General features: G+C 54.8%; 1 protein-coding gene across 1 annotated transcript; it reads right to left on the bottom strand.

Annotated features, from left to right (window-relative positions):
• Positions 1-204: 204 nt before the first annotated feature.
• On the bottom strand, positions 205-8,752 carry GRHPR (glyoxylate and hydroxypyruvate reductase). Its single transcript, XM_075726784.1, has 9 exons — positions 8,688-8,752; positions 8,426-8,556; positions 8,233-8,305; positions 7,648-7,764; positions 6,945-7,033; positions 6,128-6,232; positions 4,812-4,947; positions 3,895-4,025; positions 205-326 (listed from the first exon to the last, which is right to left on the bottom strand). Exons 1-9 carry the CDS (start codon positions 8,750-8,752, stop codon positions 205-207), a joined length of 969 nt encoding a protein of 322 aa, XP_075582899.1.
• Positions 8,753-10,675: the final 1,923 nt, after the last annotated feature.

The raw sequence follows: 10,675 nt of genomic DNA, 5'->3' as shown, positions 1-10,675 counted from the left end.
CTATGCACCTGGGGGCATCCCATTCTCAAATGAAATGAGCATGACACATTCATTGCTTCTCTTTAATGGCTACGGTGCAGTTCCCTCACCACAGGCACTGCTGGCGCACTGCTGCAGAAGCAAGGCACGGGACTGGTCTGCGAGGCTTCTCCAGGGGAAGGTAACACCAAGTCGCGCCGCCCTGCAGAAGCGGGGCTCTGGCCATCACAGCAGCAGCTCATGGGGCATGGGCTCCCCTCGCAGCCCGGCCAGCAGGTTGTTGGCCGCCAGCACTGCCATGGTGCTCCTCGTGGCGTACGTGGCACTCCCGATATGTGGCAGAATCACTGCAGGGGACAGGGAGGGTTACTTGCTTGTTTCTTACCTTCACCGACCTCTTACAGCCTCTTTCAGGGTATTCCTGTGGGGGGGCAACCTGGGTCCTGCACCAGCCGCTGCTCCACCAGAAGCTGACATCAGACATGGAGCATGAAACAAAATCATCAGCCACTGAGGACTGGAAAAGGCTTCTGATAAATGGCTGAGATATTTTTTAAGTCCTCCAGGCCAAAGACAGTTAGCCAAGAGTGGGTCCTCCTTTCTGTGTTCAGGTTTGGTACTCACCTTCCTGCACGGACTCAGAATTGCTGGTAGATATAAAATACTATCCCTGCAGCAGACAAACACGCAGTGAAATTTGCACACTGTTGCCTGATTGCCACACAGCTTTAGGAGGTTCTGCTCACTGACAGGCATGAACCAGCACATTACTGGGGCAAGAGCCTGAAGACTGTTGTGAAACATCATGGTTTACAGACCCCTGTGTGCACTGGAAAGGCACGTGTGGGGGCAAACAGCCTATGCTAACAGAGCTGGCACACTGTGGCATAGTCAGGACAGGGATTTTTATCCACCTATGTGAAAAGGGTCCTTTTATGCAATGAAAAGGAACAAGCCAAAACTGCTTTAGTGGTAAATTATTATAACATTAGTAGTGGACAGTACTTGCCCAAGGTATGGATAAAAGCCTGCACTGCAGATGCTGTTTTATAACAGAGAGCATCTACAGACGATGCAGAAGCCTGGACACCCAACACACGGTTGCCCCAGAAGGAGAAGGCTCTCCCAAGGAGGACTGTGGGGCCACATAGGTCCTTCCTCCTCCAGTCGAGAACCAGCCTGGGTTCCTTGTTTGCTGTGAAAGTAATGTCAAGACTTCCTCCTCCTCTACTTATTCCTCCAAATGCTGAAACTATTTGGCAGTTTTCAGTGAAATCTGTGAATAGTTTCAGAATCATCAAAGCTTCATTTCTGTGAAAGTAAATACATGTGTATTTATTTGTGTCTTGCTTGGTGTTGTTCCCGAGCTCTAAGATCTCCGAGTCCTGCAAATATTTCCAGAAAGTCTCTGCTTTTATCGTTTCTCATGCTGTCTACTATGGTAACCAAAGCAACAAATAAAAAATAGTTTTTAGCAAAAAGATAATCAAAGCAACAGCTGTAAACTTGTTTTTTGGAAATGGACACTCCATCATGGGCAGTTCCAAATTTTCATGGATGTGTCTATGGTTTCTTTTTGGAACAAACTTCTCCTACTCCAAAAACCTCCTTCCTGGAGAGAGGACATCCTGCTGCCACCTGCACAGCTGCTCTGGCACTTTGCCCATGCAAGTGAAGACACAGACATCAGATCTCATGCTTGGGGTGCAGCTTGAGCAGCCAAGGCACTTGAGGGTGCGAGAGGAAGCTGCTCTGGCCGAGCTCATGCCATCAGCTCTGAGCAGGGCTGGCCACCCTCGCAAAGCTGAGGTAGGAACAGGCACCCTGCCATTCCACTGGCGACGGGGTCGCAGACACTCACACACATTTACTTTCTAACTAGAAAGCAGTGCCTTCTCCATGTTGCATTTCTGTCTCTTTTCTGCCTTGAGGGATACAAGTGAGCCTGTCTGGCTTGTGTCCGAGTCAGTCCCGCTCAGTAACCGGCCAGACCCACATGCTCCCTGTCTGGAGGAGGAGAGGAAAGCTCCTGGCCCTGCTTTACAGGGGACAGGCCAAGTTGCTCACTGAAGGCCACATGAGGGAAGGCAGTAAACATACCAGAAGCTGTCCCTAACTCGTCCCAGGCTGCTGGCAGGCCTGTGGTGCCTGCGATGATGGAGCTGCACCAGTGCACGGCAAGGCCATGGGAAACAGCCCCTCACACAGCCCCTTCAGTCTGCAACGAGGATCCCAGGAAAACACTGAGGGCTGCTAACATTCTGCACTAAATCATCATCTGCCCCACGTGGCAGCTATCAGCAAGCTTTTGGGAAAGCACCTGTGAAACTAACAATGATCAGCTACTGCCCCTGCTTGCAGGCACTCCTGCCTCCACTCCAACAGCCTGGTGATGCTGAAGCACAACAGCAGCTGAGTAAGCCCTTTCCTAAATGGCCTTCCTCATCCAACCTAACCTCCTCCAGAGAAGACATGCTCACGGTCCTGGGACCAGCACCTTCCTATCTGCCTGATGTCCATTACTATCCAGAAAACAGGCTGCCTGGGCTCATCAGGCTCCACTTTCCCAGTGAAAGTTACCTTGGGCTGTCCACGGGGTGCAGCTAGACCATCTGCAAAGAAACCTCTGTTCATCCCATAGCATGAGCACTTGCTGGCCTCTTCAGCTTGGGGCTGTCTAATTTGCTGACATCCACTGGAAAACATGGATGTCAGGACAAGGCCAGCACTTAAATGAACTGTGCTTCTGAGCACACGTGCTGAACCTGCGCCTGGCAGGCTCACAGTGGATGGGCTAGCTGGCGAGTCCTGCAGTGGCTGCACTGCTGCCAAGGCTGATTCCTCTAGGCAGACTCAGCACCCAGCTTTTTAGCCATATGGGCAGCTTTTTTAGCAGAATATACACCCAGAAGCTTACAGAATACCAGAGCTTGGCAGTGCGTGATCAGGGACTTGGTTTCTCATTCAGGCACCAGGTGGTATCAGACTCCTCCATGAATTTCACCCCATGCCTCGGCCCATTGAATGGAGATCCATCAGGAAGGTGTTAAAAAATGAGCCCATCTCAGCTGCTTTCTGGAGAATTAAAGTACCTCCCATGCTTGTTTTACATCACATTGATGAGGTCTTCCCCTCTAGCAGCTCCCTGCATTGTATGGTGGCTACCTACAGTCTGCTTAAATACGTTTGACCTTCCTGTCTGTCCTGGTTTCGGCTGGGATAGAGTTAATTTTCTTCCTAGCAGCAGGCATAGTGCTGTGTTTTGGATTTAGTAGGAGAAGAATGTTGATAACACACTGATGGTTTAGTTGTTGCTAAGTACTGCTTATGCTAGTCAAGGACTTTTTCAGCTTCCCATGCTCTGCCAGGCGCACAAGAAACTGGGAGGGGGCACAGCCAGAATAGTTGATCCAAACTGACCAAAGGGCTATTCCATACCATATGACGTCATGCTCAGTATATAAACTGGGGGGGGGTTGGCCGGGGAGCAGCGACCGCTGCTCGGGAACTGTCTGGGTATCGGTCGTCGGGTGGTGAGCAATTGCATTGTGCATCACTTGCTTTGTATATTATTATTACTATTATTATTATACTGTTATTATTATTATTTTACTTTATTTTATTTCAATTATTAAACTGTTCTTATCTCAACCCAGGAGTGTTTCTCACTCTTACTCCTCCGATTCTCTCCCCCATCCCATCAGGGTAGGGGGAGTGAGCGAGCGGCTGCGTGGTACTGAGTTGCTGGCTGGGACTAAACCACGACACTGTCCTTCCATGTTTCAGTGCTTGTTTGCACTGGCAGGCTAATGGGGATGGGGAATCCTCCTCACATCAGCTAGCAGGTCCCCAGCTGTGGACACACAAGGCACCTGAAGCACAGGCTGCCAGAGCAGAGCAAGGGCGTCCACTTACCGCAGTTCTTGAGGGAGAGCAGGGGGTGGTCAGGGGGCAGCGGCTCTGGCGTTGTGACGTCCAGGCCCGCTGCTGCGATCTGGCCATGGGCCAGTGCATCGTACAGGTCCTCCTGGTTCACCACGGCCCCCCTGGCAAATAAAGAGGGAGAGGCCTGCGCTGCTGCTGAGGGGTCCCATGGGCTCCCAGGGGCGTGTGGCCAGGGCACACACCATGTGGGACAGCCTGGGCGGTGGCATCCGGGTCCCCAAGGACTGCCTGAGCAGAGGTCAGACCCTCTCTGGATGCACCTGAACCTCCCAGTGCAACGAGCTGCTCCCGTTCCTGCTCTAGGCTGCCCACCAGCAGGGAGAACAGCCAGGTGCTCAAGCGTGGAATGACCCCAGCGCAGCTGAGGAGGGAGGTGCAGGCAGCCCAAGGCATCCTGAGCAGCTGGGCAGATGCTGTGTGTCAGGCTGCATGGGTTCTGCCCTGCCACCGCGCTCCGCAAGAAGGCAGTGGGAACAGGAGGCTACCGATGGACTTGGCCAAGGACCCCTGTCACAGCTGCCTCCATCCCAAGAGCAAGACTTCTGGCAGTCGCAGCCCTCTCCTGGGCAATCCCGCAGCCTCACCCTCCCATCACCCAACAGTCACCCATCTGTCCATCCCACTGGGGTGGGACACGGGGAGGAGACAGAGGCTGCAGTCCCCTGAATAACTTATCCTGCCTTTGGCTTGATCCCAAGAGACCTTGGGCTGGAGCGAGAGGCCACACACTGGGCAAATGGTCCCAGCGGCTGCAGCCATGAAGGCTGTACATGCTGTCTGGACTCCCAGTGGAAGCACATCTCACAGCCTACCAGATCTCCCCTGCAACCACAGCTGTTGTCAGGGTGACAGTCACCTCCCCATGCAGGAGACTGGGTTGCGATTACCTGCTTGTGTTGATGAACACAGAGGTCTTCTTCATCCTGCTGAAGAAGTCCTTGTTGCACATTCCCTGGGTGGCCGGAGTCAAAGCACATGTCACCACAATGAAGTCGGACTCTTCGGCCAGCTTCATGAGGGGGACTGAGTGGAGAAACACAGGTCACAGCTCTGCTGGGGGACCTCACCAACACACCTCAGCAACCCTCTTATCCGTAAGGTTTGCCAGCAGGTGAGTGCTGCTCTGGAGAGACCTGGCCGACCCTTCTCCACAGACGGGGAGACACAAGGACCAGCAAACACCCAACAGAACGCATGCACATTCCTACAGATACTACAGCAGTGTTTTGTTTCGCTTTTGAACTAAAATCAAGCTGAAGGAGAATATCGCAATGCTTCAGCCATCTGGCCCAAAGGAGGCTCTGGTATGTATTTCATGTTTAGACAGCAAAACATGGCAGCAGCAGTCTATACCAGCATTAAATCTCTCTATACAGTACCTACAGATGATGACTTGTGCCACTTTCACTCCTGGAGGTGAGAGGAAAGTGCAAGGAGCAGGACAAGTTCTGCCAACAACTTTATGCAAAAAAGTACCAACTGAAAATGTGCTGGCTTTGGAGTGAAAAGCCAGCACTTGATGCAAATCTTGGGACTCTAACAGGGCTACAGAAAAGTCCTGTTCAGCAACTAGGAGACATTCCCAGGCTTGGTTGGACTGTGACATTTATTTTAAGGCAGGAGGTTAAAGCTGATGTTTGTTTCCAGCAACTAACACTCAGGGAAGATCTGCGGTCAGCCTCAGCCTATCCTGCAGGACCATCCCATGGGGGATGGTCGACAACACCCTTCCCCTCTTCCCACAGGCAGCCACTGCTTTCCCCTCCCTGTCCATTATGTTCCACTTCCTTGTGGGAATGCAACTAACTGGAAATCACAAACAGATGGCCACAGGGGGAAGATGAAAGGCAAAAGCAGCAGAAACAGCCACAGTCCACAATTATGGTGGGTGGTCAGTTAGAGCCCGGGTGTGTCCAGCCTTTGGCTGGAATCGCCCAGCTCAAAGGAGGCAAGCTTCCCTCCCTGCCATCCATCACTGCTGCACGCGAAGTGTTTGGAATTCTCCATTCCCTCTTTTGCTGCCCCCACAGTGGTTCACACCAGCTACAGCAAGGAGCTGCTCAAAACCTCCAGCTCGCACCTTCCCTCCTGCTGGCCCACCCCTGTGGGGTGACACCTCCCTGGAGCCATCCCAGCCATAGTGCTCTGTGCTGCCCTGCAATGGACGACTGACCACCCACCCTGCTCCTGGTGCCTTTCTTACCAAACTCAGCTTCAAACTCTGCAGCACTCTCTGGTTTCGGGTGACTGCCAGTGTACAAAAACTTCTTGACCCCAAATGGCTTTAGGCGGCGGGCAACTGCCTGTCCTAGGAACGAGAAAGAAGACTGTCCAGCTGCTGTGCCAGTGCCTGCCTGAGGCATGCTGCACAGAGATAATGCAGGGCCGCAGGGGTCCGTCAGCCCTCTCCAGACGGTCCATCCTTCGGCAAGCTTGCACTCGGTGCAGCTGACAGCGCAGCGAGCCAGCAGAGCACATCACTTGCTAGCAGGTTGCTGTGGTGGGATCGCTCCTGTCAGGCTGCTTCCAGGCCTGAAGTGTGGTGGGCATGGGGTCGGGGGTGGATGTCTTCTGCTGCTCCTCATGCGAGCAGGAATGAACTCCATGCCAGAGTAAAACTGTGGAAAGGGAGTCGCAGGATATTAAACCTGAAGCTACCCTAGGGAGCAAACTGGAAAGTGAGGAAAAAAATACCCATCTGCTGACAAAGTCCACAACTGAACGGATGACAAGCACGTCATCTTGGACTTTGTCAAGGCATTTGTTTAACTGAAAATCAAGAGGACGACGTCCAGTTTGCTGTAGCATTCAGATGTAGTGGATGTGTTTGAATGCTTTAAACTTTTAAGGTTTAGGCCTGATGAGTCAAGATAGCTGTTCAGAGAGGCTCTACACAGCTCTCCTTGTTGCCCTCATAGATTTTAAAGAGGTGAGCACCGGGGACACCACCTTGGCTGAACCTCCAAAACCACCCTGCCATCACTGGCGACACATAAATCCTGTGCCTGACCTGCACTTACCTATTCTCCCCAGACCTATGATGCCCACCGTACTATCAGACAGACCATAGCCACACATCCATAAGGGCTTCCACGTTGTCCAGCCACCACTAGCAGAGAGAGTGAGATAGAAACAGATGTCAGACAGCAGCAGTGGAGGGCCTGCTCATAGCCCAGACCAGCATTTGGGCAAGTACGCCAGAGTACAACGCTGTGGGCAGCCAGCCCCTCTGACACAGACAGATCACCTTACAGCCAGCCTCTCTGAGGCTCCTGCTTCAAGTGACCTCGCTGGTCTCCTGCAGGAATCTGCTTGGACCTCGGGTGCACAGCAGCAGCCTTGAGACTCATTTAATTTAGGCACTGCTAACCACACCCCTGGAATGACTGCTAGTCAGTGAGCTCTGGCGAGACCTTCCACGCCCGCCCTCCTCAAGGGGTCTGCAGTGGCCTTGGGTGCCCTCTCCCACAGGTCCTCTACCTAGCACACAGAGGGGAGTTCTGCCCCTCTCACAGCCCCTGAGCAGCTCGTCTCCAAAGAGTGTCAGAACTGCAGGGGACTCGACCTTGGCCTGTAAGAAGTTTGGTGCAAGCCATGTGAAACTCTGGCTTCAGCCCCGTTTCATCTGTCCAGTGTGGCATGCTTTCTCCTGCAGCTCTCAACCTGGGGGCTGCCAGGCTCAGGAGCCAGCCCTTGCTCCAGCTGGCAGCTGCCGATACTCACTTCTTTACCTGCTCCACTGCCTCCAGCAGCCGGCGGCACGTAGCCAGAAGTAAAGCTACAGACAGTTCTGCAGTGGCGTCGGTCAGGACATCGGGGGTGTACCCCACACGGATCCCTCTGCAAGGCAAGCACAGGTCTCTGGGGCAACGCTGCCAGCCTTGGGGTGCTACTTCAAAATTTCTGGGCAAGCTTCTGATGCTATACCTCTTCTAGGTCTCTGCAGTACCATGTGCAAGAGGACATCCCTTTCAGCTCCTCAGCCCTTCCTCCAAAGACTTTTGTCAACTGCAGTTGGGGTAGGGTTATCCTAGCCTTGCCCTAGCATCCAAAGACTCCTCCTCCTCTGGGTTGGGTTGGGGGTGACCCTACCCATACCCTAGCAAGAGGGAGGTGCAGGTTGCAAACCCCGTCCAGCCCCACACTCCGCAGAAGCCCACCCGCCAGGCCTGTGCCGAAGCCACCTGCAGCTCTGCTGCATCAAGAGCGGGACGAGCTCTACGCTTCATCCTCCTTCCCCGCTGCCTCCCTCAGCTGGGCCCCATCCCTCACAGGGGCAGGGCGAGGGGCAGAGCAGGTGAAGGTTACCGCTTCTTAATTTCCTCCAGGGCGAGGTGGTCGAACCCCACGGACATGGTGCTGATGACTTTCAGGCCGGGCCCTGCAAGACACCACCAGCACACCGCTGCCCAGCCTCGCCCCGGGGGGGGACCGGGACAGGCCGGGCCGGCAGGGGAACGGGAGGGGAGGAGAAGGGAACGGGGCCGCAGCCCGCACGCACCGGCGGCCTCCAGCACCTCGCGGTCGATGCGGTCGGAGAGGAGGCAGAGCAGCCCGCGCTTCCCCGCCACGCCCGCCAGCAGCTCGGCCCGCGGCACCGGCTCCTCCGAGTCCCACTGCTGGACGCGGCACCTGCGACGGGAGCGCGGCCCGTCACCGCGCTGCCGGCACCGGGGCCGGGGCCGGCACCGGGGCCGGGACCGGGGCCGGCACCGGGGCCGGAGCCGCCCCCGCCCCTGCCCTGGCCCCGCACCCGCGCTCACCCGCCGGCCTGCGACAGCACGCGCAGCCCCTCGGCCGGGATCCGCCGCGTCACGAACACCGCCATGGCCGCGCCGCCGGCCCGACCCGCGCCCGCCGCCGCCGCAGCGACCCCGGGCGGCCGCTCCGCTCCGCTCCGCCCCGGCCCGCCCCCGGGCAGCCCCCGGGCAGCGCCCGGCACGGCGAGCGGCGGCGCTGGGCACTCGGGGAGCGCGGGCCGGGCGCGCCGCTGCAATGCCCCGTGCAGCGCGGGTGGGCAGCACCGCTGCAGCGCGCACATGCGGCGCAGGTGCGGAGGGGGCACGCAAGGCCTGGTGGCTAACCCACCATGGAGAGCTTACAGCCTCTCTGCAGCTCCTCCCTCCCACTAACGCTGCCTTTTCTTTCTCTGGATTAAGGTGTGCGTTCAGGCTGCGGGTGGACCGGCAGCTTGTCATGAGAACAGATGGTAAATGATCATAAAGTTTCAGGTGTGGGTTTCCCCTTGCAGAGAGCTTTGCCGTGCTGACCGACAACAGCAGCCCGTCTTTGCTTTGGGAAGCAGCTGGTTTGGAGGCCTGGGTGGGAGCTGGCGTTCCGAACCGTGCCACCACCTCCGCCTCAGAGGAACCCTTCCCTGGCAGCATTGTGCTGCTGTCAGCTGCGTGTGTGGCAGGACCGCAGAGCCAGGAGGAGCCAGCAACATCTCTGCCCCATGTCAAGTCCTGCAGGGGCTGCTGGTGGGTGTCCCTCAGAGAAGCCACTCCACATGCAGCCTCCCACCCCCTGACTTGCACAGGACAGATATCCCCAAGCCCTAGCACTGGCCGTGGGACGGAAAGGCTCATAGAATCATAGAATCATTTAGGCTGGAAAAGACCTTTAAGATCATCAAGTCCAACCATTAACCTAACACTACCAAGTCCACCACTAAACCAGTTAAGGATAGAGTTATAATTAATTTCACGATTCCTGGCTTGGTGGCTGGATTATTTTTTAATGAGTAAAAATAGGAATCATTAAGGTTGGAAAGGACCTCTAGGATCATCAGTCCAGCCGTCAACCCAACACCATGGCTCCTGGCTTTTTGAGCCACTGGATCAGCACCCTGGGGAAGCGCGGTCTGTGGGTACCCGCACTGCCTAGCCTGGAGGTAGGCATCCTGCAGGGTGGGAACAGCAGCCTGACTGGGACACTGACGGGGAACATTTAAGGATGGGAGAGGGGAAAGGTGGATTGCATCATGGAGTGGGAGATGGGACCTCTCCATAGGCCTTGTGGAGATTAGGTGTGGAGACTGCAAATCCCAATAAATGGAGTACCGGTGGATGGTGGAGGAGACCTACCCGCTGTGTTACAGCTTGCAGACGTCTGCATTCAGAGCACACCTGCCACGGATCTGCCTGCCTGCTCTGTTCCTGCGATCTGGCAGGGGACTGAAATTTACAAGAGTCCTGCAGGGGTTTTAAAAGATTTTTTTTATACCTGAGATGATGTTTTAATCAAATCTGGCTGGATTCTTACAGATGTCAATGTGCCTGTGGCTCAGAAAAGCAGAGCAGGTAAATGGAAGGACAGATAGAACAAACTGTTTGGGTGCATCCCTCTGTCAGTCATTCACATGTGTCTGTGTGCATACAGGTACGCATGCCAATGCAGAGGGCCAAGCAGCCCTTGGTTCCAGGGGGCACCCTGGTGTGAACAAGGTGTTCACACACAGGTGAATTCATACACATGCATACATGTCTATGTGTCTATATATTTGCATACATTTATTTGTGTTCCTTTTGACTTTTTTTCAAATTCAGGTTATTGTCCATAAGCCCTGGTGTCTTCTCCAGAACTGGCAGAGGGGCTACTACCAAATATTGCAAACTATGACACTAAAGTCTGTTCATCAGCATGGTGATAATTTCATACCTTTGTACAGGAAGTACCACTGCAATGCTATAATGTATAATGCTGTATAATACCATCACCAATCAGCCAAGGGCCTGGTAATCTAAGTAAG

Source organism: Pelecanus crispus, chromosome Z (assembly GCF_030463565.1).
Source record: "Pelecanus crispus isolate bPelCri1 chromosome Z, bPelCri1.pri, whole genome shotgun sequence".
NCBI lineage: Eukaryota > Metazoa > Chordata > Aves > Pelecaniformes > Pelecanidae > Pelecanus > Pelecanus crispus.
Note: the sequence above shows the minus strand (reverse complement) of the source record. Positions and strands in the feature narration are given on the sequence as shown.